This window comes from Mustela putorius, unplaced genomic scaffold (genome assembly GCF_011764305.1).
Source record: "Mustela putorius furo isolate JIRA1106 unplaced genomic scaffold, ASM1176430v1.1 tig00004007_pilon_pilon_pilon, whole genome shotgun sequence".
Classification (NCBI taxonomy): Eukaryota; Metazoa; Chordata; class Mammalia; order Carnivora; family Mustelidae; genus Mustela; species Mustela putorius.
In genome coordinates, this window is record NW_025422145.1 from 8,505,257 (window position 1) to 8,533,238 (window position 27,982).

The window sequence follows — 27,982 nt, forward strand, 5'->3', positions numbered from 1 at the left end:
GAGCAGACAGGCCGAGATGAAGCTGCTCTGAGTCATGGCGCCGGTCAGCAGCAGAGCCAGTGCAGGGGAGGCAGGCGGAGGAGATGGCTGGTGGCAGAGGCAGGCCCCAGGGACGGGGAAAGGGTCTGCCCCAGAGTGTCCGCAGGCAGCCAGAGTGGGACCCCCGGGAGGGGCGGGCCCAGCCTGACATCTTGGGGCACCTGCTCAGGGCAGCCCAGGCAGGGCTGTCTCCAGTTATAAAGGTTGGGGTGAGTTTCAGTAAGACTCCGTTGTCTTGTGCTGCTCTTAACAACGTAAGGAAACTTGCAGATCCTTACCCCGTGGGCAGGAAGGCGAGCCCGGAAGCACCAAACTCTGGTGCTGCGGAAACCCCGGGAACACCAGTGTCAGAAGCAATGGCCTTCAGATCTGCAAGGGCTGGGTTTTCCTTCCAGAATCTGAGAGGACAGCTCAGCTGATCGCCCACTTTACTGTTCATGTAACCGTCAAAGAAGGAAAAAGGCCTTGGGGCACCTGGGTGGCTCAGTGGGTTAAGCCACTGCCTTCGGCTCAGGTCATGATCCCAGGGCCCTGGGATCGAGCCCCACATCGGGCTCTCTGCTCAGCGGGGAGCCTGCTTCCTCCTCTCTCTCTCTGCCTGCCTCTCTGCCTACTTGTGATCTTTCTCTGTCAAATAAATAAAATCTTAAAAAAAAAAGAAAAAGGCCTCCGAATGAGAAACAGGAAACAATAAAATCAACTTTAATTTGCTGCTTTGCATTGTCAAAGGTCGTTACAGTATCGCTTGCAAAACCCAGCAAGGAAAGGTCCGCCTGTGTGGCTGAGTCCTGGGAACCACTGAGCAACGTCGGCCCTGCGCGTGGGCACGCAGACGGCCCCCGACTGGACCCCAGCCAGGACAAGCCTGGTGGGGCCTGGGCGGCTTGTGGAGATGAAAGCAGCTGGTGGGGTGGGGGTGGGGCAGCAGGGGTGCAGACCCCTGTTCAGATGGGCCAGGCCTGAGCAGAGGCCGTGCTGTGGACTGGAGCGGACTGTGGGTCTGCGGGTCCTGACAAGTCCAGATTCTGAAAAGTGACCTGTGAACCGTTTCCTTGGGAAGCGCGCTTCCATGGGCTGCCTTCCAGCAGCACGAGGACCTTGCTGAATTCAAAAAAGCTCCGAGTGAGGGTCACAGGCCCACCCGTCGGACCACGCCCACCCTTTAGGCCCAGGTCTGGGTGAGGCCGGGACAGGCAGGCTGGTCCACATAAAGATCTGCAGGGCAGCCGTGCAGCTCCTCCTCTGTGAACGATCCAGCCTCTCACGTGATCCCTGAGAAAGCGGAGGGGAGGGAGGCTCTAGCATCTGGGGGCAGGGCTACTGCGGCCCACTTGCTCCCATCCCGAGGTGCAGCCCCAGCAGTCTGTCCTAGGTGTAGTGAATTCAGAGCTCGCCCCCAGAAATGCAGGCCAGCTGAGGGGCAACCTTGTTGGGGTCAGTGGTCACATGGTGGCCACCTGTCTGTGGGCCGTGCTGCGGTCTGCATCCCATGTGCTACTGAACTCAGTCCTGCCTGGTGGCCACAGGGCCTTTGCTTTCGGAGTCCTCCAGGGTTGACAGTGGGCAAGAGTTTCCCCTCAGGAGGTGTTTCCAGACTTCTGTCCTGGGGAGGGATGGCTGTAAACATCTTGTTCTTTCTCATCACCAGATGCCCCCGTGCGTACTGGGGGTCCAAACATTGCCAGTTACATTGTTCACAAGACCCATGAGGAGGGAGGGTCTGGGCACATTCATTCTGTATCATTCTAGAATGATGGGGAAGTTTCCCCCAAAACCGTGTGTACCGTGATTGCACATGTGGAGGGTCTGCGACTTGGGGGTGGGGAATAAAACTGGGTTGGGAGTCATTCCTTCCGGCCATTCTTGACAAGTCTGGCTGCTTCTGGTCCTGGGGGTGGAGGCCATGTAGTCAAGGCCCCAGGAGGTGTCGGGAGCCTGGCACAGGCTGGGGTTCGCAGGCATGTGGGGGAGGGAGGGATCCCGAGTGTGGCCACGGTGACCCTTCTAGCCTGTCAGCAGGACGCCCTGCCCTCCCTCAGGGAAGGGGCTGTTAGGGAAACAGCTCTTCACAGATCCTGCGGGTGTCCTCGGGGGTCGTCACCGTGTGGCCCACGGTCCTCGGGTCGGTGAAGATCTCGTGGTCATTCCCGCCCTGTGAAGACACGGGGGAGATGTGGGCGCCTCGCTTCTCCTGGGCGCGGGCGGCAGGAAACTGAGGAACTCGCCCTTTTACCAGCAGGCAGGCGGGCTTCGGTTACCTGGGCCCCCGGGAGAAGAGCAACCCGAGCCCAGGCATTACCGAGAAGGGCTTTCTCACTTTTCCTTGAACTGCAATTTAGCTTGGAACGTGTAATTACGCCTCTGAAAGCAATCACGATGCTCTTGTGAAGATCTGAGGCTTCTTTTTCTATAAAGCAAGCGTGGCAGGTGACAGCAGTCCCTGCCACTGTGTTTGAACTGCGCCCCAGGCTGTTGTCACAGGCAGCGCAGCAGGGCTGACAGCCCACTGTGGCATCTGGCTGTGACACGGACACGCGGGCCTACGGGCCAACAGCAGCCACTGGTGACTACCGAGTACTTGGTGGCAAGTGGCCAGGGCAACAAAGGAACAGAGTTTATTTGATTCTATTTGTTTACATTTAAAGAGTTCCTGTGTTTGGCTTGCAACTGAGCCAGGCGGCCCGGGTGTAGACCCTGCCTGGACCGCGGCCGATGGGTGAGCCAGCTGCTGGAAGGGGGGTACGTTGCCCCCTGGCCGCAGGTCGGCACCTGCCCCTCGGCTCATGCGGCTCCAGGTGTATGCACACATCCCTTCCCCTGGGCCACTTCCAAGAGTGGAGCGCAAGACTGCTTCTGCCAGACCTTGTATCCGGGGGGCCCTGGCCCGCCATGGGGGTCCCCGGGGGTGGGTCCTCCAGTGTGTACGGCATCCCCAACCCACCCCCCCGGTCTGGGGTGAGTGAAGCGGGCTTGCCGCCGTTCCCACACCCTGAGCTCCAGGAAAGCCCCTGCTTTGCTTCTCATGCAATTTCCTAGATTCTCCTCATAAGCCTGGACGGTGTAACTCAAAACATTAGTTTATAATACGATGAAAATAACTGCAGAGTAAAAATGGATTTTTCTCCTAAAGATTCTATAAGAAACAACTGACATGCCTTTAAAGGACTCACGGACACAGTAATTCTTACTGCTCTGACTTTTGTGAGAGTTACCTTGTCCCAAAGTTTAGGAGGGGCTGCTGCCGGGGCCCAAAATGCACCGGGGAAGGAGTCAGGTCGGGGGCCATGAACTTGGAGCCACATCAGGGAAACTCCCTTCCCAGCGCTGACGGGGGGAGCTGCTGGGGTCCTGCCCTCGCCTCACAGATTTCTGTGCCGTCAAGTGGCTCTGGGTCAGCTCTAGGCGTCACGCCCACCGGCGGCTACCTAAGCAAGTAAATGTGAAACCAGTTCATGTAATGCTTAGAATTAAAGTCCGATTTCTCCTACGAATAGCTCGGGAGGTAAAAAACCGCCACAGAGAACTTAATGTTGTAGAAACAGACTTGTGAACTATCCAGAAAAACCAACCATCTATCGGGGACACATTCAGTCCCTGTCACTCATTCACTCGGGAGGGAGGAGTCTGGATTGACACATGAGCCCAACCAGCCCAGGGAGCACGCACTACCCGCCGGGCAAAGCGAACGTCAGAGCGGAGACAGGGAGAGACAGGAGATGGAGGCGAGCAACTCCGTAGGGCAGAGAACGGAGGGGAAGAGAACCTAGAGGGACAAGGGAGGCACCAGTGAGCAGAGGAAGGGAGGGGACAAGCCACGTCCCAGAAGTCAGCTCAGCGGCCCCCCAGGCCAGGGAGGTAAGGACTTGGGATTTTATGTCAAGCCACTGGCAAAGCTGCAACCAGGGGACACAATCAGCTTCACCTTCTGCAGGCCGTGCAGGTGGGGGCTGAGGACGAGGAGCAGCAGCACAGCGAGGAGGAGGCTGCGCAGCCAGCCAGGGCTGGGGGCGGGTTGCAGACGCTGGGCCCCGGGGAACGACTCCGAAGCAGCTGCCCCGCCTGTCCCTCCCGGGAGACCTGGTCCACACGGGGTGGCTCTCCCGGCTCGATCTTGGCACCACCAGCACCACGCACCACAGACTTTAACCTCCCCTCCTGCCAGGGCACCTGGGCTCTTCTGGGGCTCCCAGAGCTGGCACAACAGAGTCAGAGGGAGGTCGGGAGAAGCAGAAGCACAAGACAAGCTGGTGTGAGCGCCCCCCTCTAGAATCAGGTTTCAGGGAACCGCAGATTCCAAACACCAGATTTGCACAGGTCACTAGAGTCCGGGTGGGGAAGACGCTTTTCTGAGAGATGACAAAGGGAACCAAGCCGGAAGGGACACATCGTGGGCCGGGGACAGATGCCAGATGGAGGAGAGGCTTCCAGCTCAGTGCAAACGGCCCATTAATATTTAAATATTTGAGGCGAAGGGCTGAGGGTGCCACAGAAAAGCAGACGGCAGGGCTGAGTGGGGTCCAGTCTCCCCGCTACCCAGCCGTGTTTCTGCACACGCTGATGCTGAGCCGATGTGGGGGGGGGGTGTCCAGTGAACCCTGAGGATCCTGATGGAGAGCTGAGGAAGGGCACACAAATCACGTGTCCCTGGCCTGTGGGCCCTGCAGAGCAGGAAGCAGGGCCGGGCCGCTGGATTCCGAGGGGGTCTCTGCTAGGAACACCCATGTGAGGCTCAAGTCCACATCCACCACATGTGGCTGCTCATCTCCAGCCAGTGTAACGGGACCGATCCAATTTCTAGGTATCTGGGTACAAAGGCCAAAGGGACAAGGGCTCTGTTTCAAAGCCCTGGGGCGGGGGGTGCTCCCTGGGCTGTGGTGACAGTCACCGCAGGAGCTGTACCAACACTTCTAAGGCCAGTACCCCTGGCCTGCAGGCCGCGGCGTGAGAAGCCAAACGGATCTGAGTACGTGCTGCACGGCTGGTATGCAGCTGCTTTCTCAACGTGTGATCGTTAGCTGGTGAGGAGAATATTTGATAAAAATGTATGCCCTTAGATAACTATACTGATTTTTCCTAGAAAGAAGTGAACTGTTACACTTAAAACAAACAAACAAACAAAAGAAAACCAAAACCAGTCTGGCCCCAGGGTCATGATGTTTTGAAAACAATCAGGTGACTCCGAGTATTTCCAGGAGTATTTCCAGGACGGGACCCAGTGCTTACAGTCTGGGGACTAACCGTCCAGTGGAAAGCAAGCTGGCTTGCTGTCCTGCTGACGCTCCCGGGGTGACCCTCCGGGTCTGCTCATGAGTCTGGCGTACCCCCTCGTCCCCAAAACAAGGGCTGAGCACTGGGTGACGGGACCAGGCATGGACGTGCCTCCAGGAGAAGCCGATTCGTAGCCATCAGTGACCGCACCAGGGGACTCCCTGCGGGTTGGCCACACTCTAGGGGTCTGGAGTCAGGGTCCCCATGAAGAGAAGAACTATAGCAATGGCTGCTGCTTCTTCAGGGTTTATCCAGCAGCCCCTTTCCCCCTGCCCTGATCTCAGGGGTGACACGACCACAGATTCTGGTGTCCAGAAGGAAGGCGGGTCAGCCGAGACCCCAACAAACACCGCACTCATGGTGTTGCCCCCGGCCCAGTGTCCTGCTTCCCATCCTCCCACAGGGGAACTGGCAGCACCCCCTCAACTGGGTGGGGAACCTCTAACCCGATCCAACTTCCTCCAGTCAGATCTCAGGGAGCAGCAATTTTCCTGAGGCCCCTCTGGGAGCAAGGAACACCCCTCTCTCCATGCTAACCTAAGCCTGCCACTAGCCCCCAAGACTTGGGTCTCAGATTTCACACTGACACGCACGAATAGTAGGACAGGTCTGCACAGAGGACACATTCAGTGCTCTCATCAGCTCTCAGGCATCCTGATTGTGAGCGCAGGAGATGCCAGGCATGGCCAGGTCACCCAGGGCAGGGCCAATGGCCAACTCTGTCCGCAGCCTGAGCAGGAACTCAAGGTTCGCCGGCTAACACGCACCACCCACCCTACAGGCCCCCAATCTCTCAGAGGAATCTCATACTGGATGAGATTTTCTTAACTTCATTAAAAGCTGCAGACTTCATAGCCGGCTGGTTCCCTGCTGGAAGAAACAAGTCCTGCTTGCTGCCTTTCCTGAGCCGGCCTTGGGCTAGCCACCCTCCCTCTAGGACCTCCCTTTCCTCCCACCGCTTCAGAAGAACTGCGTCCCCACAGTTCAGCCCCCATAGGGGCTGACAAGTACCACGGCTCACGACACAGATGTGTGTGGTCACCCTGTAGGCAACGGCGGCCAGATTGTAGGTCTTCTGGGTTTCAAAGCTGCCTCTTCCCACCAGGCCGATAGGGACTTCCTTAAAGCTTCTTTTAAGGAAAGATTTTCCTTTTGAACGTTTGTGGAAAACCAATTGTTGCATGATTTGACAGCATTTTGGAGGTGATGTGGGAGAGTGACGAGAGGCTTCTGGATGCCGTGCGGTCACTGACCTGCACCGCCCCTGGCCCTGCGTGGAGCCCGCTGCCGCCCATCCCGCACGTCCCGCCAGGCTGCCCAAGGACCTGAGGACAGAACGTCCAAGGGTCCAGCTCAGGGTCTGACACTGAAGTGCTTTAGAAACCAAAAATTTTAGTTTTCTTCCTTTGCTCAGTTTGATACTTTAAAGCTTTATTTTTCAACAGAGAGCACATTTGTGGAGGTCAAAATTTAAAGAGAAGACAGAGTGCCAAGTGTCTCTCCCATCCTTGTCCCTAGCTCTCAGGAGGTCTGTCATCTGCCTTCTCGGATGTCCCTTCACATTCTCTTTATGCACTTATGAGCACCGTGAAGAGAGCACCTCTTTAGACAAAAGCGGCGCCTGTTACTTGTACCGTTCTGCACCTTACGTGGCTCGCCTGATAGAACATCCCAGAGATCGGTCTGCATCTGTGGTTCGTACAGCCACGGAGCATTCTGCCGTGTGCACCAACTGCCTTGTGCGTGGTCAGTCACCTCCTGCAACAGTGCTCCCCAGTCCTGCCACTCTGCGTGTGCCCGTCCCAAGCACAGAAGCGGACAGAGAACTCAATCACCCAAAAGGATGTGCTGAGTCAAAGTCAATCAGCTGTCGATGTTCATGACCGTTAGAATGTTTTCATGTTCCAACCGCCTGAAAGCCAGGAAGCGTTAAGCCAGCAGAAACTGTCTAGCCTGGGAATATGGGAAGGCTGGGGGTGGGCGGAGTCAGGTGGGGCAGTCTGCCCGCCACCTCCCTCCCCGCCCCGAAGCCATGCAAAGCAGTGTGGGGTGCCTCTCTGTGCCCTGGCCGACCCTTTCCCTGCACCAAACCAAGGCACTCCAGGTTGGGCCTGAAGCCTTGAGGCTATACTCAGAGCTGGGTTTTAACAGACCCTGGTTGTTGTGGCTGATGGGCAGGATGGGGAGGGGGTAGGGACCAACAGTCAGTCCAGGACTGCCAAGCATTTAGAAAAGCAACGGCCAAGGTCTAGTTTCTTCACTCTGCTCTCTGAGGGTGTTCCAAGCAGGGAATGGGGGAGGGGCTCCATGTAACATCAGATCCCTCCAGATGGAGGCGGCTGCTAGGGCTGGAGAGGCTGCCAGGCAGGCCTCTAAGCCTGTGGTGCTTGGCAAGGAAATAGCTTTTTTTTTTTTTTTAAATTAAGTAGGCTCCACGTCCACTATGCAGGCCAACATGGGGCTCGAACTCATGACCCTGAGATCAAGACCCAAGTTGAGATCAAGAGTCAGATACTTAACCGAATAAGCCACCCAGGAACCCCTGGGAAATGGCTTTTTACTGACAGTTCTCAGCTCAAGTGCTGTTTCCCTGGAAACCAGCAAAAACATCTGCCTTGATGCGAAGGAAGGAAACCGCTTTCAAAATCTATCACAGAATATGAGAAGTTTAAAGCTAGCGTTTGGATGGCTCTATGCCTGTTAAAGGTTTAGATGGTTGGACCGTTACTTCCCATTTCCAGGAAACCACCGACCGACAGCAGCGTCAGAGAGGGCAGAGATCGGTCACCACGGTGTCAACAACCACAGTCCCAGGGCCTCTGCTGGGAAAACGGGTCATCCAGCCCCTGAAAACCTCATTTTCAAAGAAATTCACTAACATGGGTAAATAAGATAGGTACGAGAACAAAGCAGAAAATCCAAGAGTGAACACGCACGGTCCACTTTGGGGGTCGCGGACGCCCAGAGAAAAGACTGGGAGGCGCATCAGCTGTGACCACATGTGACTTACACTTTCTCCCTTGAACTTTCTCCCATGCTCTACAGTGAATGTTAATTACGAATCAGGAAAAAACCTTCCGTAAGAAGTATCCGCCTTTAAAAAGTAGGTGAAACCAAAAACCAAACAAACAGAATCGATGTACTGGAGTTCCCAGATGGAGAATCCCAAAAGCAGGCATTCTTTGCCAATCTCAAGAACCACATTCCGTTCTGCAAAGTCCCCAGTGAGGCTTCTGGGGGCTCTTTGCACAAAGCAAGAGTGTCCTCACGGACAAAAACCTGGCTTCGCCTGTCTCAGCAGCTCTCCTCCCGGCCTGGCCGAGCGAGCAGCGGGCCGGAAGGGCTGCGGAGGCGCCCGGCCAGCCGGAAGATCCCGCGTGTGACTGCGTGAGCTCGCTTTCTCCAAAGACATCAAAGTCTGATGCAAAAGCATTTCTGCAGCCAAAGAATTTCACCAAATGGACGCGGTTGCAAACCACTTCTCTCTGTTGTTAAGAACGAGGCTAAAGGACACGCCTCCAGAAAAGCAGCACCATGCTGTCCGGGAACCAGAAGAGAATGTTCCCCACTGCGACGAAGGACGGCCTGCTGGACTGGGAAGCCTGCGTGCTTAGAGACAAGGTCGTTTGTTCTGGTGCCACCATTTCGGCCATGGGCTGTGTGACCCTGGGCAAGTCACTTAACCTTTCCGTTTTTTTTTTTTTTTTTAAAGATTTATTAATTTGAGAGAGAGAAAGAGAAAGAAAGAAGTACAGAGAAGTATAGGGAAGTACAGAGGGAGGAGACAAGTAGACTGCCTACTGAATGGGGAGTCCGCCGCCAGGCTTGATCCTAGGACCCCGAGATCACACCCTGAGCTGAAATCAAGAGTCGGATATTTAACGACTGAGCCACCCATGCACCCCGAGTCCTGGTTTTATCCTTTAGAAGGATGGACGTGAGCCTATATTGATCAGAAGTCTCTTTAATGCTAGAAGACCTTATGTGGGGACCTTGCTGATAGGCAGGTAGGTCCACCCCAGAAAAACCTTAGCAAAACGGCAAGTACTCTGCAGTGGATCACAGACCAGACACTAAGCAAACTCTGAATGTCTAGGGCATAGCTGCTTGGTGCAGGATGGCCATGAAGCCGGAACCAGGACCTCTGATGCCAAGATAATTCCCATCACCAGGCGGCACGTGAAGGGAAGTGGGCGGAGGGGCCCAGGGGCGACAGGAATTTAAAGGAAGGGGCCTGGGCAGTGAGTGGCTGGTGCCCAGCCTCCTCTCAGGGCCCCACCTGTCCCAAGAAGAGCCCCGTCCTGCTGCCACAGTGGCTCTGGGGAAATCCCTCCTCCGCAGTCCTCCTCCTGGTGCTGGCCTTCGACACAGCTCTGCTCTCAGCCCCGATTTAGACTCAGTCCAGCACCTGTCCATCAGGGACAGCTCCCCAAACCCTGTGTGTGCGATGCGCACTGCTAACACAGTCCCTGATGCGGTCTCTTGAATTTGAGACCCGTGAGATTCCCCGTCTTCCTACCATTTAGGATGCCTTGTGCCCAGCTCATAAAGAATGTCCCTGGGGGAAAACCACAGTGGAAAAATGACCTAAAAATGGCCAAGGGCATGGAAGTGGACAAAGGACTGGACAGCGGCACTGGGGCAGGTGTTCTGGAAGGCTGCAAAGTGAGCCTCGAAAGGACTCCATGACCGTCCCCACTGAGGGGTCTGGTGTCCGAGCGCAAAGGGAGGGAGGCTGATTCGTTCCTCTCAGGGGAAAGCAGCCCCTGCTCCATGTGAGCTGGGCCAGTGCGTGCTGCGTGGCGGAGCGGAAAAGGCCCACATGTCCATTCCCCTTTTCCAGCCTGAACCAAACAGTCCAATTCCAAAATACGCTCCCGTACTTACGGGCATGGTTTTGTCCCCGAAGAAATAGATGGTCTTATAGCCGTCATTTTCCACGTGTCTCAGGCAGTACCGCTTGTCCCAGCCATCAGGAAAGACATCGATGCTGATCTGGCCTCCTGCCAAGAGGGGGAAGACACAGAAGCTAGAGGCGGGAAAGAGGAGCATGTGGCTGAACCGAACGCGCGGTCTACTCATCAGCAACTGGAGGGCTGAGGTCGGTTTTTAATACCCTGGTTTGCTATTTATGCTATTTTAGGGACCGGTTCTAGAAATTCATGGGACGTTGCTTTTATCCAACATTATTTCACCCAAAATTGAAAAGCAAGACAGATTGCTAGCTCAGAATGAGGAATGCGTTCGTGTTCAAGTGCTGCACCAAAGACATGGGTCTAAAGGAAGCAGTGGAAAATCCAATAACAGCTTCAACCAGCTGGGCCACCCCGAGCTTTAGTATGCTCTGGCTCTTGGGGGCGAAGCCCAGAGCTGGCTGTGTGCGGTACATCTCGCAGGAGAGAGGAAAAGCAGGTGCAAAGTGATTGTTGGGGAGCTTTCAGGTGCAATAAACTCTTGGAAAGCTTTGTCGGGGAGACGTTCACCTTGTGGTTCAAGAACACTTGAACATCTACCTGCTCTAGCAGAGGTAATCTCTTTATAATTCAAGTTTTCCTACAACTGTACGCTCAGGGTAGGTGGTAAAACAAGAGGGTTCTACGTAAGGACCCATCAGCGCTGACGGAAGTGCGTTTGCTTCAAGCATCTCACAAGTGTATTCTACGAAAAACCAAGGCCGGCCAAGACACCAGCGCTGCGGGAAGAACTCTGTCCGACACAGGAAATGTTCGCTCGCATGCTGGTCCACCACTGCAGACACAACATCTGTGGGCTTAGACAAGACCCCTTTTCCTCCAGGGCCTGTTTCTTGATTTGTAACACAAACCCAACTGGCTGCTACGGATCCCTGCTGCTCACGCATGATGAGATTTCAAATCTGTTCTGCTGAGCTCTACTCTGGGCCAGGAAGAGAGGTACCGGGGCAGGGCGGTGGGGGTGGGGAGGAATCCTGCCAGGTGAGACATTAGAACCAAACCCAGAGGCCAGGGAGAGTCTCCATGAGGGCTGACCACACAGGAGTGCTCGCCCCTACGCCCCTCTGGCCCACCTTCACACTAGGCACAGCCCCATTCCAAGAGCTCACCGGCCCCCGCAACCCCCATTTAGTAGGTGGTTACTGAAGCCGGAAGCCAGCCCGAGTGCACCGTACCTATGGAGAATGTGACGCCTTTGCCTGCAAACTCTTTCTGCAGGTCTGCTACAAACTTCTGTCTGATGTTTTCTTTCTGAGAAAAATAAGGAGATACCGATTGTCTAGCGCATGTCAGTGCAGAAGGCACCCTTCAGCCACAGGCCACGAGGCTGCACATCTTCACTCCCGAGACCCAGGCTGTGTCGGAAGGACTCACTTTATCGAGTTCGTGAAACTCAATGCGTTCTTCTTGACTGCAGCTTCTCCCAATTGGGGACACGTTCAACATCCCGTTTCGGAACTCAATGAAAGTACCCCTGGAGAGGAGAGGGGACGAGCCCGGGAGAGACATTATTACATTATTTACGTGGACGACTTTACAGATGGGTAAGCAGGCTCAAATTTCCAGGACGGGGCTGGTAGGATCAACACTTCACTGGGCTGGGCTCAGCCACAGGGTAGCCTTGGGCCACAGGCAGCTAATCTGAACTGAGATTAGATTTCAAAGATAGAGCATGAAAAAGGAATGTCACCCTCATTCGAAATGCTCTCTGTTGACTATGTGTTAAAACGATTATGTTTTGGCTACACTGAATTAAATAAAATATGATTAAAATTAATTTTTCTTTTTAATGCAGCTACAGAAAACTTAAAATTGCCCATGTGGCCCACATTATTTCTGTTGGACAGTGAATTTTATTGTCAATAAAGAGCTATGAGGGGTGCCTGGGTAGCTCAGTTGGTTGGGCGTCTGCCTTTGGCTTAAGTCATGATCGCAGAGTCCTGGGATGGAGCTCTATGTTGGGTTCCCTGTTCACTGGGGAGTCTGCTTCTCCTCCCTTTGCCTGTCTGCCTACTTAAGCTCTCTCTCTGTGTCAAATTAAAATAATAATAATAAAAAGAGCTATGAAAATGATTACCATCTCTCAAGTTCCCTGAGGAATCTGAAAATTCATGCGCCTGACATTTTTGCTAGTGACCTTTTGAACCCACCAGTCTGACCACACAAAGCTATGGGAAAAGGCTCTGAGGGCTGCTTGGTGAGCCTCCGTCATTCCAACGAAACACAGCTGCTGTGGCTAGCTGCTACTAAATGGTTGCTCTGATCGCAGAACGTGAGAACAGCTTAACACCTTTTTTTAGTTACTCTGAATAAAGATTAAAAAAAAAACACACACACACACACACACATACAACATTTTCCCCCACGGTGTTTCCAGTTTGAATCTCAAAACAGTTTCTTAAAAGCTCAAATAACTGTGAGCTATTTATCCTTACAATGCAATTTAAGGGTTCTGTGACTATGTGCTCGGAAGTATCTTCTAGTTCTAAATGCTGATGACTGTGAAGTTCTAGAACCTCTTCCCTGGGTCCTTTCTGTCTTCTGCACACAGCCCTGATCTTGAGCCATCAGCCACCTGTAAATACCAGGGACATAGGCCCAGTGTTGAGCTGAGGGTCTGCTTCAAGGCCAACAAAGCATCCTGCTGCCTGAATTCACGGTGGGGAACTCATGCTAACTTGAAATTGCAGATCTTCAGAGAACACCGAAGCCAGAGATGATGGTATTTTACTATATGAAGTCAAACTTCCAAATGACAGCAATTAATGCAGATTTTATGTCATACCGTGGGCCGAGCAAGCAGGGCTGTGTGTGGGCTCTGGCCTGGGTTTCCGGGGTGTGTCCCAGGTGGCTTCCGGATCTGGGGCTGAAGCTGCTTTCCACACTGCTCTTACAGGCCTCCTCCCGGGCCCATAGTCTTAGCAAGCCTCTTAGTTTCCGCTTCCCATCATGTGGAAATGCTGTGGTTTATGGATTCATTCTTCCACTAGAAGGTTTCCAATAATGTCTTACTAACTAAGCACAGGGCCCGGGACTAAAGTCAGCACCAACCCAGCCAGTGTGACTCCTCCCCATGCCAGCACAGCCTCTGCTGAAAGCAAATCTACCTTTTCTTTCTTTTTTTTTTTTTTTTTTTTAAAGATTTATTTATTTATTTGACAGAGATCACTAGTAGGCTGAGAGGCAGGCAGGGGGCGGGGGGTGGGGAGCAGGCTCTCTGCTGACAGAGAGTCCGATGCGGGGCTGGATCCCAGGACCCTGAGCTCATGACCTGAGCCGAAGGCAGAGGCTTAACCCACTGAGCCACCCAGGTGCCCCCCAAACCCACCTTTTCTTCGGGAGTTTAATTCTTGCGATGTAGCTCAGACAGTAGTTGATTAGATCTTGGATTAGGGCCTCGCCCAGGTGACCTTGAATACTCTGGATAAAGAAAACACTGGGGTTACTTGAATGGGGGGGGGCATTTTTGAAATAACTTTACAACACACCCGGGGCTTCAGCCACTACTGGCGAGGGTGACTAGGCTGACGTGGCCAGCGTGACACGCCCCGCTACCTTTTTCCTTCTCTCCCTGCGTGAAAACACAAGGCAAACCACAAAGGGCTTTAGTTAAAGCATTTCCTGCTTCATGACTCAAGATTTTTGTACAAATTATCTTTCGAATGCTTCATGGAAGGCCCAAAGAGTTTATTACTGCTGCTTTTATTCAATTAAAATATCTACGGACGCTGACAAAGTATCTTTGTTCCACTCGGGCTTTCTCATATGTCTGAGAGGAAGGATCTTGTTACTAGCAACAGCTACACAGTACCTCTTAAAAATGCTTGTAGCCAGGCAGCCTGCCCTCCTTTCTGCCAGCGCGACAGAAATATCAGATAAAGTACCCTTAAAAAAACAATGCTGAAATTTAGTTAGCCATTTGGAATACGTGATAGTCACAGGGCTCGACACTCAAGACGTAGAAAAGAATACAGGGTAGATAGAGGCTCACTCCTTCCCCGGCTCCTCACCTCCCGGACACACCTCCCCAGAAGCATCCAGGGTCAAATAGCTTTTTGGAAAGCATTTTAATAATATTACTATATTTAATAATATTACTAACAATATATATTATTATAGTATATATTATTATTTATTTTATTTTATTATTAATATTAATATTATTATAGTATAGTATAATAATAGCATATAGTGGTCTGGATACTCTAGAACCTACCTGTTTACACAAGAGTTTCCCATCTTTGTATGCAACCAGGCCATTTTCTGGAAACACATAATCGTATTTTTCAACCACTGGAAGCAAAACAAGAGAAAAGTCAGTGTGCAAGGAACTGAAGCTGGTTTCTCTTTCTTGATTGACACGTCTCGCGGATAAAACAGGGCAACTCCAGTAAGGACTGTAAAAGGATATCTCGCCTTAACAGGTTCCGAAGGTGGGGAAAAATGCCTTAAAAAAAAGCCTCTAATTACAAATGTACAAGATGGTGGCCAGGCTGGTGTTCAGAGACCTGGTGGCGGGTCCTCTCATGTCTCTGCCTTCAGCCCCCTCTACCTGGAGAGGAAGATGTGAGCCAAGAATGACCCCCAAGCCTCCCCGCGGACCCGCGTCACCAGGGCAGTGATGAAAATGCAGGTTCCCAGGCTCTGCTCTCAGGCTTTCTGAATCAGAACATGCAGGACCAGGCTAAAGGTCCGAGTTTAAAAATGGATAAGTGAAGATATATATTTTTAAAAGGTCTTTAGGTGATTCTTATATTATAGCAGCCAGATATGGAGACCACTCATATAATACTCAATGGTTTCCCAAACTTTAGTTGCTTATTAAAATGCAGACTCCCAGGTGCCCTGCGTTGGGTGGGGCCCTCACACCTGTATTTTCACAGGTTCCCCAGTGATTCTGATACAGCTGGGTCTTCGACTTTCTTCTAGCTTGTGAAGGTTCTGAGTCTGTTGTTTGGACTCACACTCTTTGAAATCTACAGACAGTGCCCTACCCTGACATAATGCCTCTCTGAGCCTGTGGTTAAAAATATGGCCAGAGGCAGAAAGGGCCATCAGGGCTGGGTAACAGGATTTCCGGGGCTTAATGTGCCCCATTATGTTGTTTCTAGTGTTTCTAAGTAGAGCATCTATGAGAAAAATGGAAGTGTAAGCAGAACAGAGAGCTTTAGAGAGAATGCATAGATTATGCTCATCCAATACACTAATCCAATAAAGACAGCCTACACCGATTTGGATTGTAGGATACTACAGTCAAAACCCTGGTTCTCCACTGGGGGTGACACTGCCCCCCAGAGGGTATTTGGCAATGTCTAGAGACATTTTTGGATGCCACACTGGGCACGGAGGTGCTCCTGGCATCCCGTGGGTGGAGGCCACAGGGGTGCTGCTCAACATCCTACAGTGTGCACAGGGCAGCCCGGACAATGGAGAATGATCTGGCCCAACATGTCAACAGTGTCCCAAAGAACGATCATCTCAACCATCTCTCCACAATCTAGTTCTTAGAGGTCAGGCACCCTAGAGGCCCTGGGGCTACAAGATGAGTAATGCAGAGTCAGAGTCTTCCAGAAAAAACAGAAGGACAACCAGATCGTTTGCAACATGCAGTGTGTGTCCTGCTGGCAAGGCTGTGCATCACAATCTCCTGGGGCAGGGGTTGGGGGGGAGCTGCTAAAATATGATTCCCAGGCCCCAGAGACCTCAGGATCTCCAGTGAAGGGGCCAATAGGAACCCCTGGCTTCCTGGGGCCTGCGCTGGAAGTTCTGGTTCACCACGTAGGGTTGAGAGCCTGGGTGTCCCATGATTAGGGAACTCTGGGAAACATGTGTTAGAGCAACGGAGAGGAGGCCCCCAGACCTGGCAGGCATCTGAACACCTGGGTGAGAAGGACAGTCAGGAGATGGGGACTGAACTGAGCTCAGAGAGTGGACGGGGACAAGGCAAAGCATTCCAGGCAGTGACACACACACTCAAATTTCTGGGTGACCCCACCCATGTATCTGGGAACCGAGTGGTCCACCACCAATTCCAGAAATTTATTTATAACATTAAGAACAGAGGAAAGAGAAAGCAGAGAGAATGTTTGTCCAAACAAGGCAGCAGGAAGCCTGCCACACAGGGAGGAGGGCTCGAGGCTGCCTAAAACACTTCATGGCCACAGGTCCCAATGTCCTCATAGGAAACCGCCATTTACCAAACGCAACTTACCAAACAAACGCAACTTACCATCCATTCCCAGCTGCTCCTGCACTTTCTCAAAGTCTGACCCGCCTACCACACCAATTTTGATCTTCTGCCTCAAGTTTTGTAGAAAGCCATCCATTTCTTTGGTAATTTTCTACATTTCAAAAAGGAAAATAAAAAGTCATGAGCCGTAGAATAACCAGGAGACTGAAACTCAAAGAGTGATACAACCCTGACTTCCATATATGCCAGTTCAGGCTCTGGGTCTGTAGTGAGTCCAAATGTTTTAGTTGTGATTTGGGGAAATCAACTTTTTACCAGAAAAAATGTGTTAAATTTTACTTATTCTTACCTAGCTTAAAACACACAAGCAGGGGCGCCTGGGTGGCTCAGTGGGTTAAGCCGCTGCCTTTGGCTCAGGTCATGATCTCAGGGTCCTGAGATCGAGTCCCGCATCGGGCTCTCTGCTCAGCGGGGAGCCTGCTTCCTCCTCTCTCTCTCTGCCTGCCTCTCTGCCTACTTGTGATCTCTCTCTGTCAAATAAATAAATAAAATCTTAAAAAAAAAAAAAACACACACACAAGCAATATATTAACAGCTGCTGTGTGCTGTTCTAGCTCTACTGCTCTGCATTCACATACTTGCCTACGTGTGCAAAAAATAAGGAGGTCTTATTTTCTGACACACAAGTGGACTCATTCTAAGTCTTGTGCAGTGACATGTGTTTTTAGCAGTGAGTTGGGATGACTGTTCCGTGTGGATACACAAAGATTTAGAACATTCCTTTCGAATGGTACAGTGTACTCCACTTACGGGTTTAAGTTGCTATTTTAGAACAAAACATGACAAGATTACAGAGGACATTCAGAATTGATTTGTTATAATAATACAAAACCAAAAATAAATAAGTACAACAGCAACAGCACACGGATTTTTTTAGTTTCTCCTAAAAGCTCTTATGTATCAACAGTGGTCTCAATGGTGTAATTTTTTGCTAGTTGAAGTCCAAATTGTGGACTAATTAAATATAAGTTATGAACATGAAAAAAATATTCCTGTATTAAGACAAATCACAATTCATTTTTTAAGTTATTTTGTTACTTTTAGTAATCTGAATGGTCTATTCACAATGGGTATCTATTTTCTAATTTTTTATTTTTATTTTTGAGAGAATATTAAGCAGGTTCCATGCCCAGTGTGGAGCCTGATGCGGGATTTGATCTCACAACCCTGAGATCATGGCCTGACTGAAATCAAGAGTAGGACACTTAACCAACTAAGCTGCCCAGGGACCCCTAACTTATTATTATTTTTTAAGTAAACTCTACTCCCAATGTGGGATTTGAACTCATGACCCCGGGATCAAGAGTGGCATGTTCCACTGACTGAGCCAGCCTGGAGGCCCTCACACTGGGTATCTTTAGAAATGAAGTTAGCAGAAATTAAAAACAAAAACAAAAAACCAACTTCAATACAAAAACATCTAGAGTTCAATCTTCTCTTTTTCTTTTCTTTTCTTTCTTTTTTTAAAAGATTTTATTTATTTGACAGAAAGAGTGATCACAAGCAGGCAGAAAGAGCGGGGGAAGCAGGCTCCCTGTTGAGCAGAGAGCCTGATGCGGGGCTCGATCCCAGGACCCCGAGACCATAACCTGAGCCAAAGGCAGAGGCTTAACCCACTGAACCACCCAGGCACCCAAATCTTTTCTTTTTTCTTTTTTTTTTTAATTTTTTAATTTTTTTATTTTTTTAAAGATTTCATTTATTTATTTGACAGACAGATATCACAAGTGGGCAGAGAGGCAGGCAGAGAGAGAGGAAGGGAAGCAGGCTCTCCGCTGAGCAGAGAGCCCGATGCGGGACTCGATCCCAGGACGCTGAGATCATGACCTGAGCCGAAGGCAGCGGCTTAACCCACTGAGCCACCCAGGCACCCTCTTTTCTTTTTTCTTAAAACAACAACATTTTAGAGAAATATACACCCAGGATTAATAAAATTGTACAGAAGGGCTTATAATAGAACACACAGTTTTTTACACCTTCTGTGGAATCTCGACTTAGCAGACAAAATTTAGAAGTGCCGTGGCAGCCTCTACAAATCAATGACTATGAAAATGGGTCCTGGAGCCCTCCAAGTGGCTTACTTCCACCTGACGTCAGGGTGGCAGGCAGTGGGGAAGATTCCCTAGATTGCAAAATATTAAAAATGCAATACTTCTGTCTTCAAGCAGAACCCAAAGCTGCAATTTCTTTTCTCTTAACCCTAGTGCACAATGATGAGCTCCGTGGTACTGTGGCCATCAGGTGTGTCTGAAGTGTATGTGTGTGTGTGTGTGCGTGTGTGTGTGTGTGTGTGTGTTAGAAGGCCCCTTCTCACTTCCGAGGGGCAGCAAATATTTTTTTGACAGGAAGTAAGATCCAGCTCCTTGTGAGCATAACAGAGCATCTAAACTACCCACGGTAGGAGAGGTTGTTGGAGCAAAATAATCACAGACCAAAGTTGTTGTGATGTTTCCAAATAATTGTGTTGCTAATCACAAGGGGTTCTTTATAAGTCCTCCTGGGTAAAAATAAAACAGAGAAAGATCCAAAAGCTTGAAATTGAGGTCAAAGCAGGATAAAAATTCACCTTCTGAAAAAACCAACTACAAAAGACTTCTTTTGGGACAACAGAGGAAAACTGACAGAGCAAGTAAGAGTCAGCAGAATAGGTGCCTGGGCCAGCATTAACTCGCTGCCAGGTTCCGCGAGGTACGACTGCCACGCAGCCACATCCATTCACTTGCGTACTGTCTGTGACGCAACCACACAGCCGAGTAGTTGTGACAGACACCACATGGCTGGCAGAGCCTCAACTCTTTACTATCTGTCTTTTTACAGAAAAATATGTGCTGACTTCTGAGCTGGGGCATTAAATAATAGGAGGGAACTGGTGACACGTTTCGTAGGTGATGATAGCACTATGGTCACCACAGATGTCCTCAAGAGATCCAGGCTCAAATATTTAGGGGTGAATTACCATGATGAATGTGGCTTCAGAAGCGGCACATCAAAGAATAAAAGTGTAGAAAAGTTAATGTCAGTCATCGCTGATTTTAAGTGGCCGGGATACGGCTATTCTGTATAGTAGTTTCGCAGTAATTCTGTACATTTTAATTTCTTATTTGAATTTCGATTTTATTTTTTTAAGGTTTAAAAGTAACATGCACCTAACATGCAGCTAGAATTTATAGCTCTGAGATCTAGAGTCACATGCTCTAGCGACAGTGCCAGCCAGGTGCCCCCGTATGTTTGAGTTTTTTATGACATAAAGCCGAAAAACAATTTAGTCAGGTTTAGGGCCCCCTTCTTTTGTTCTAAGTCTCAACTGTTTTTAGATGGAATAACCTTTCTTAGGAAAGTACTCAGCACAAGAAAATTCTACTAAAATAGTGGTATGTGCGGAGCTCCGGACTCCATTCTAATTAGATTTTATCTGTTTATATCATCTCGTGTGTCAGCAGCTGCAAGATAACCCATTCTTCTGCTTCTGGACTGTAATATGCTTATCACTGTTTGGGAATGCATGTTTTGAGGGAGGGAAGGTACTATATTATTCTATAATGAATAGATCTCTTGCTAAAATATTTTCATTTTTTACCTGGAACACCTGACACCCAGAAACAATTTTCTTTTGTTAGACTTTTTTTTTTTCAGTGTTAAAATTATCAGTTTGCTGCAAAGAATATCATGTTTCAAATGTGTATTACAGGAATACACTGTGACTCAGTGAATTACAGGAATACACTGTGAGTTTCTTTGCTATTTCATACTTCGTGGTCATCTATCCAGATTCCTTCTGGAAGGCAGAAGCACCTTCCGGAACGGCATAACCAGCAGCCAGAACAGCTTCCATCTTGGAGCGGTGGCAGGAAATGGCAAACTTAGCAAATGACAATGCCCTGCAGCCCAGACACTTGTACCAGATTTGCTGTGAGAAACAGAGGTCATGGTTTCACTGAGTCTCAGTTTCCTTATGTTTAAAAGGGTAAAAGAGGGGTCCCTGGGTGGCTCAGTGGGTTAAGCCTCTGCCTTCAGCTCAGGTCGTGATCTCAGAGTCTTGGGATCGAGCCCCGCATCGGGCTCTCTGCTCAGCAGGGAGCCTGCTTCTCTCTCTCTCTCTGCCTGCTTGTGATCTCTGTCTGTCAAATAAATAAATAAAACCTTTAAAACAAAAAAGGGTAAAAGAAATTATCCTACATGGTAGGAAAGAGGGGAAAAGGTTGAGAAGGTCCAGTGATATGCAAAAAGGTATGGAATGTGAACCCTAGACCATCACAGCCCATGGGCCAAACAGAGCAGCTGGTTGTTTTTGTAACAAGTAAATAAAGCTTTATTAGAACGCAGCCATGCTGTGTCTACCTAAGGTCCTACAGCTGAGTAGTTACTACAGACCATGTGGTTGGCAGAGACAAAAAAATTTTTGCTATCTGGGCCTTTACAAACAATGAGTTGCTGACTTTGGCTCCAGACAGCCAAGAGCTTTTCTAACAGTCCAGAAGTGTGTTTTGGTCACCGAATCTGGGTCACAAAGGGCCTCTGAAGAACTTGCCATTGAGTTTCATCCCTAGATGCACCCAATCTGTGGCTCAGAAAGGCCAAATGATGTCACACGCATGTAATGTGGCCATCTGGAGCACACCACTGCCATCCTCCGGCCAAAATTAAGAAGGCAGGGATAGAAAGTGAAGTTAGGAAGGTTAATTGGGTCCCAGCTCAAGTTTGAATGGCTGTGGTTCAAGGACCAGTCCCTGCAAGGGGGGAGGTCTGCGTCAGCTTCATCACAAATCCTGATCTTAACGGAAACCTCACGATCAAGCCTGCAGCGGCAACATCTACAAGTGGGAAGCAAGCTTCCAAGAGTTCAAGGGGGGGCTCGCAGCAGGCAGTCTGAAAAAAATCTAGGTCTCCTTGCTCACTCCCGCTGGAGAAGGGGGTGGAGAAAAGGGGGTGGTTGGCAGCGGCTAATATTTACTGTCTCCTGCTGAACACGGCCCACCCTACCCAAAATATTTTTACGAATTTATTCGATTTCATTCGACCCTCACATACACCATATGGAACTGGGAAGGTCCCCACTGAAAGCCGCGGAGGCTGAGACTGAGATTAAGTGACTTGCTCAAGGTCAGACAGCTCTCAAGAGGGTACAGCGGAGACTCTTTTAGGTCTGCTTGACCTGGACACCTGTGTTTTTCAGATTAGGGCACAAGGTGCAGTTCGCAGGCGACAGGACCGAGGCGCGCTCACGGCTGGCAAGAGAGCTGAGCTGGGCTTCAAATCCAGCGCAGGCGGTGAAAATCCCGAACCGCGTTTTCCAATAAGTTTTTCGCTTTTCGGCCCCGCCCCATGTCTCCGAGCATCCTGAGGGTCTAAGCCCGCCGCTGCCACCCCGCCGGACGCCGCCTACCTGTCGCGGGGCCGTCAGCGTCCCGTCCACGTCGAAGAGGCACAGCGCTGGGCCGGACGCCGCCATGTCGCCGGTTTCCATCCACTCGGGATGGGACTCGTTGGCAACCAGGAACTCCGCCCAGAACTTCCGGGTTCGCCCCCCCCCACCAGCCCCCGTACCGCAGGGCACGCTGGGGGGAGGAGCATTCCCTCCCACGGTGCCAGGGACCTGCGTCGGATATTCTTTCGGAACCACAAATCCCAGGATGCAATGCGCCGACACGGCGTCCTATGACGGTCGAGCGCGCGCCGTCAGAGGTTCCGGGGACAGAGGGGGTTCACTTCCGGCGGCAGGAAACGAAGCCATGGTAAGAAGGTGGTGTGGTGGGAACCGCGGGAGGTGGTTTGCTTTTCGGGGCCGTGGTGAGGGTTCGGCAAGCAGGCAGGTTCCTGGAGTTCTGATTCGGAGAATCCGCGGTGGCGGTGAACCTCCGGCGTAGGTTAAGGCTTGCTGGGCCGCACTTTCCTGAGCTCCGATGGTGTGGGCGACAGGGTCGCTCTCTGAAATTCACTGGGCTCTGTCCCCGCGCGTCCGATCCTCGGGGGCACCAAGTGCGTTCGAGGTCTTTGAAGCCATTGTCTCATTTGGCTTGTCGTGAATCCCCTTTGTGAAAGGCGAAGGAACCGAGGCCCAGGGAAATGGAGGAACTTGCCCGAGGGACCACAGCTAGTGTGTGTAGAAGCCGAGGTCGGAACCCAGATCGGGCCCCCAAGCCAGGACCATCTTTCCCGGCTCTCCTCGAGGTGTACAGCCGCGCACTTGATAAAACCCTTGGGCTGCGGGTTGGCGCCTCCCTCCCTGCCCAAACTGGGCTCAGAAAACAGCGCTTCCCCTTCAGGACCGAAGATGATGCTTTAACCTGACAGAGAATCAGGAGGTTGTTAGAATTATGGCAGGGATTTGTTACTCTTTAGGACATTGGTTCCTGCTGGGGAAAGTGTTCCCACGGCCTTATGCATTCGGTGCCCAGCCCAGAGTTGGCTGTCCCTGGGTACTTGTTGAATGAATGAAGGCTCTGCCACCTTTCTTGTACCTCTTCGGACTGCCCGAAGGAAAGAGGGCCAGTTTGAGAGTCAGACGATGCCCCACTCACTGGCTGTGTGTCTTTGGGCACATTTCTTTCCTTCTCTGTGTTTAGTTTCCTCAGTGGTAAAGTACAGGGGACCCTTGAACAATTCGGGTTTGAACTGTGTCCATCCACTTTTGTGTTGATTGTTGAAAATAAATACATTGGAAAAATTTTAGGAGGTTTGCTGTAATTCAGAAAACCTGGCAAATGAACCGCGTAGCCTGGAAATACGGAAAAAATAAAAACGGTATGTCACTAATGCCTAAAATACAGGGAGATACTAGTTTATTTTATTTACTACCATAGTATACACAAGTTTGTTCTAGAAAGTTTATCCGAATGCGCACAGAACCTTGGAGAACTGTACATGTACATAGTTGAGAGAAACAGAAACATGAAGATGCAGTGTTAACTCCTAACTGCGTAAAATTAACCGCAGTGCATGCTGTACTACTGTAATCATTCCGCGGCCACCCCCTGCTGCTGTTTCGGTGAGCTCAGGTTTAGTATGTGCTTCGCGTGGCGTGTGCTGCCCTCATCTCCGTGTTAGCACTTCGTGGCTAGTAAATCTCAAATGGCAGTACAAAGTGGTCCCCTGGTTCTCGCGTATTTTTCGTCGTGTTTGGTGCCATGTTGTAAACCTTGAATAACACCAGGGAACCCACACGAAATGCCACTAGTGGTTCTGGAAGTGCTCCCAAGAAGCAGAGGAAAATCATGACATGACAAGAAAAGGTTGAATTGCTCGATACGTACTGTAGATTAAAGTCGGCAGCCGCGGTTGCCTGTCATTTCAAGATGAAATGAGTCCAGCGTGAGGACCATTGTTAAAAAAGAAAAGGAAATCCACGAAGCCGTTGCAGCAGCTGCACCAGCAGGGGCAAAGACCTTGCACTTTTTGCTAAATACTTTTTTATCTCGTATTGAAAATGCAGCTTTTATGTGGGTGCAGGATTGCTATGAGAAAGGCATCCCTGTAGGTTCTAATACGATCCGAGAAAAAGCAAAGTCGTTACACGACAACCTGAAGCAAAAGGAAGACGAAGGAACTAAAGCTGGAGAATTTAATGCCAGCAAAGGATAGTTTGATAATTTTAGAAAGAGGTTTGGCTTAAAAAATGTCAAGATGGCAGGAGAAGGAGCTTCTGCCGACCCAGAGGTCATTGATAAGTTCCCACGTCAAGAGCTCCTAGACTGTGCGCCAGAGGAGTTGACCAAAGGCGCCTCCGTGGGGATGAGAGCTTCTGGACCAGTGCCACATAAGGAAGACGTAGAAGAAGCAGGGCCAGAAAACAAGTTGACGTTAGACAGCCTGGCAGAAGGTTTTCGATTATTCAAGACGGGCTTTGACTTCTTTTACGACATGGACCCTTTGTGATTCGGGCACTGAGACTCAAGCAGGTGATGGAAGAGGGCTTGGTGCCAGACAGAAATATCTTTAGAGAAATGAAAGAGTGAAAAAGTCAGACAGAAATTACGATGTATTTCCCTAAAGTTAGGCCAAGTGTGCCTGCCTCGCCTGCATGCCCTTCCGCCGCCTCCACCTGTCCCCCCCCACCCCCGCACCCCTGAGACCGCCAGACCAGCCCCGGGGCCGCCTCGTCCTCAGCCTACTCAGCGGGAAGGTGACAAGGATGAAGATCTTCCCGCCGACCCGCTTCCGAGTAATAAATAGTGAAGAGTCATTGTGGTGTACGGTTAAACTTCCCTGTTGTGTGTGTGAGCGAGTGTCTTCATGTGGAAATCCTGTAACTGTACAGCAAGAACTGTAGGGGACGCTTTGTGCCATCATCCTCTGCCTGGGCGTTCACCCTGTAGAACATGTGCAAGAGGCCTTTGGAAGTGGGTAGCCTGTCCTTAGAGGCTGTCAGGTGAGTACTATGTAATATCAAAGTAACTGTGTGTTCTTACTGTTTGGTAACGCTGCTTTATGCCATCAGAGATTTAATTACCTTGCAGTATGCCCCTTACCTCCCTCTCCGCCACCCCCCCCCCCCCGCCCCGTAATTGGAAAAGATGCATATCAGTCTACCATCAGTCCTAGGTGGTTTTTTAAAAAAAGGAACAGTGTTTCCCATACTGTCTTCGGAACCTGACAGTAGTACTGTGCGCCATAAGAATTTTATAATGGTTCATTCATTAGCGTCCAGAGCAGGCTCCTGGGAAACAGTCGTATCGATGACTCTAGACTGCCACTTTGTTTCCAGTCCATGAATCGTTGTTCTTATAAATAAATAGGAATCTCCCTTTTAGCCTTTTTTGTAGATACATAGATACTATCTACTGTGTTTTGTGTCCTCCAAGACAGTGTTGATGAGGCTACTGACAGTTCATTTTGGAAACAAGGTAAACTTAATGGTACCGATAATACAATGCTGTGAATGTATTTTCTCTTGTGTTTCCCCCCCACATGTGGTTTTCTTACTCACATTCTTTGCTCTAGCTGGCTTTATTCTAAAAACGCAGTATGTAATACGTGTAACAACAAACATGGGTTAACCGACTTATCAGTAAGGCTCCTGGTCAACACTAGGCTGTCAGTCGTTGAGTTTTTGGGGAGTCAGGAGTTACAGGTGGATTTTTGACTGCATGGGGGGTTGGTGTCCTGAACCCCTGCAGTGTTCAAGGGTCAAGGTCATGGCACGGTCTTGCACCGCCTGTGTGAAGCTCACATGAACTTAAGGCATCCTTCCCTGTGTCTCCGCAGTAATCGCAACCTCACAGGACTGGCGGGAGCCTCTGGGTAAGGGGCTCTGTGCGTGTTTTTTTGTTTTGTTTTGTTTTAAAGATTTTATTTATTTATTTGACAGAGAGAGAGAGATCACAAGTAGGCAGAGAGGCAGGCAGAGAGAGAGGGAAGCAGGCTCCCCACTGAGCAGAGAGCCCGATACGGGGCTCGATCCCAGGACCCTGAGATCATGACCTGAGCCGAAGGCAGAGGCTTAACCCACTGAGCCACCCAGGCACCCCTCTGCGCGTGTTTATTTTGTGATTAGCGTGGTTGTGTTCTTGAGAGCAACGCTGTCCTGTCTCCCTTCCAGGCCGCCCTCCTCCGAGCCGTGCCACGGTTGGCAGGCGCAGCTGCCTGGAGAAGGCCTGCATGTGGGCTGTGGTGCTGCACCGGGCAGGATCCTGGGAGGTGGATGGGGAGCGGGACCCCCACCCCGAAGGAGAAGCCTGCAGGCACTGACGCAGAGCAGTTCCAGATGGTCTACCGGTTCGATGCTATCCGAGTCTTCAAGTACCTGTCCCGGCTGAAGGTGACGCAGACGGCGCTGACGCTGCTGGCCCTGCCGCCTGGCTTCTATGGGTACTCGCACGGCCTCGTGACTCTCGGCAACTTGTGCCTGGCGGGTGGGGTAGCCGGCTTCGCCCTGGCCATGCTTTTCTGGATGAGCCACTTCTTCCGGAGGCTGGTGGGCATCCTGTATGTGAACGAGGCGGGCACTGTGCTGCGCGTAGCCCACCTGACCTTCTGGGGCCGGCGGCAGGACACGGACTGGCCTGTGGCCGATGTGATCCCCCTGACGGAGAGCGAGGACCGGCCCCAGGAGCTGTTCGTGCGCATCCAGCAATACGGCGGGAAGCAGACCTTCTACCTCAGCCTGCGCTACGGACGCGTCCTGGACAGAGAGCGTTTCATGCAGGTGTTTGGGATGCTGGACACCCTCAAGTGAGCTGGGAGCCGGGCCTCCGGGTGGCCCTGGGCCGCCCGGATCTCCAGCAGGAAGGCCGAGGGTGTGGGTGAGGCCACAGAGCGGAATCAGGCCGCTGGAGACCTTGCCAGGGTCTCCAAACCCTTGTCTTTTGGGATGAGGAAATGATGAGGCAGGAGCTAGTGACTGGGTTTAGGAAAGAGGTCCTTAGTACAAATTCTTACTGTATTTGTATGCGACATTCAGCCAGATGATGGCCAGAAGTTTCTGTTAACTGCCAGTTCTTGGATGAAGCTACGTCGGGTTCACTCAAGTGGTGCCGTGCTGAGAAATCGGAAGGTGGGGAGGTGCGCGGTGGGGAGCCCAGGATTCGGAGTGAGAATGCTGTCCGTTCTCAACTCCCGGTCCTGCAGCAGGTTATCAAGTCTCGCTGAACCTTGGTTGTCACATCCGTGAAAGGGAAAATCCTGCTTGTCACATGGGACGGGTATGAGACTAAAGAGTAAATGTCCAGGTCACTGCAGAGGTCCGGGTGTGCTGTGAGGCTTCCAGGCAGTCAGGAGGCATGTCCTGAGCCCTGTGCCTGGCCCCCTCAGGGGCTTACCCCGAGAAAGGACTAGGAAGAAGCCTAGATAGAGGGGGGTCATTTGACCCCGCCGGGATGGTGACCGCACAGTGACCGGGACAGGTGTCGGCCCGGTGAGCACAGCACTCCTGCTGAGATTGTGTTTGCCACCAAGACGTCTGCGGGTCCTCCTGTGGGAATGCCCTGCGATGTGATAAAGTGAGATGAACTGTATTCTGGTACCTTATTTTATAAACCGAAGCTGATTAAATGCACTGCCCTTCCCTGCAGTCAGTGCTACATGTCTGTTACACAGTCGGTAACAGTACAGAGGAGGGAAGGCGTGATCTCTCTTATTCTGCCTCTCAGAAGTCAGTAACTGCATGTTTCGATGTGCGGACTTCTAGCCTTTTTTATTGTAAAATATACAGAATGTAAATTTATCCTTTTACCATTTTCTAGTGAACAGTTTAGTGATACTAACCATGTCTACAGCGTTGTACAACCACCGCCTCTGTCCATTCCAGAACTTTTTTGTCATCCCAGGGAGAAACTCTATTCCCATTAAACATGACTCCCCATTCCCCCTCTCCCTGGCCCTCATTTGCTTTCTGTCTGTGTGGATTGTCTTATCCTGGACATCTGGTGTAGATGGAATCAGACACCCCGTGGTGTGTGATGTCTGGCTTTCGCTCGCCATCCTGTTTCTGAGGCACATCTGGACTATAACCCGTACG

General features: G+C 50.9%; 2 protein-coding genes across 6 annotated transcripts; one reads left to right on the top strand and one right to left on the bottom strand.

The window, feature by feature from the left end:
* Positions 1-713: 713 nt before the first annotated feature.
* On the bottom strand, positions 714-22,039 carry PMM2 (phosphomannomutase 2). Of its 4 annotated transcripts, none has more exons than XM_045071960.1 (8): positions 21,914-22,039; positions 16,510-16,621; positions 14,497-14,573; positions 13,609-13,700; positions 11,655-11,754; positions 11,456-11,531; positions 10,195-10,310; positions 714-1,311 (listed from the first exon to the last, which is right to left on the bottom strand). In XM_045071960.1, exons 1-8 carry the CDS (start codon positions 21,992-21,994, stop codon positions 1,147-1,149), a joined length of 819 nt encoding a protein of 272 aa, XP_044927895.1. In that variant the 5' UTR covers positions 21,995-22,039; the 3' UTR covers positions 714-1,146. The 4 variants fall into 4 exon arrangements, with proteins under 4 accessions (XP_044927895.1, XP_004750466.1, XP_044927896.1 ...); XM_004750409.3 differs by having other exon boundaries at positions 1,168-2,191; XM_045071961.1 differs by having other exon boundaries at positions 1,168-2,297.
* TMEM186 (transmembrane protein 186) lies at positions 21,978-27,835 on the top strand. Of its 2 annotated transcripts, XM_004750411.3 has the most exons (3): positions 22,269-24,895; positions 25,278-25,370; positions 26,066-27,835. In XM_004750411.3, exons 2-3 carry the CDS (start codon positions 25,338-25,340, stop codon positions 26,699-26,701), a joined length of 669 nt encoding a protein of 222 aa, XP_004750468.1. In that variant the 5' UTR covers positions 22,269-24,895; positions 25,278-25,337; the 3' UTR covers positions 26,702-27,835. The 2 variants fall into 2 exon arrangements, with proteins under 2 accessions (XP_004750469.2, XP_004750468.1); XM_004750412.3 differs by lacking the exons at positions 22,269-24,895; positions 25,278-25,370 and adding an exon at positions 21,978-22,262.
* Positions 27,836-27,982: the final 147 nt, after the last annotated feature.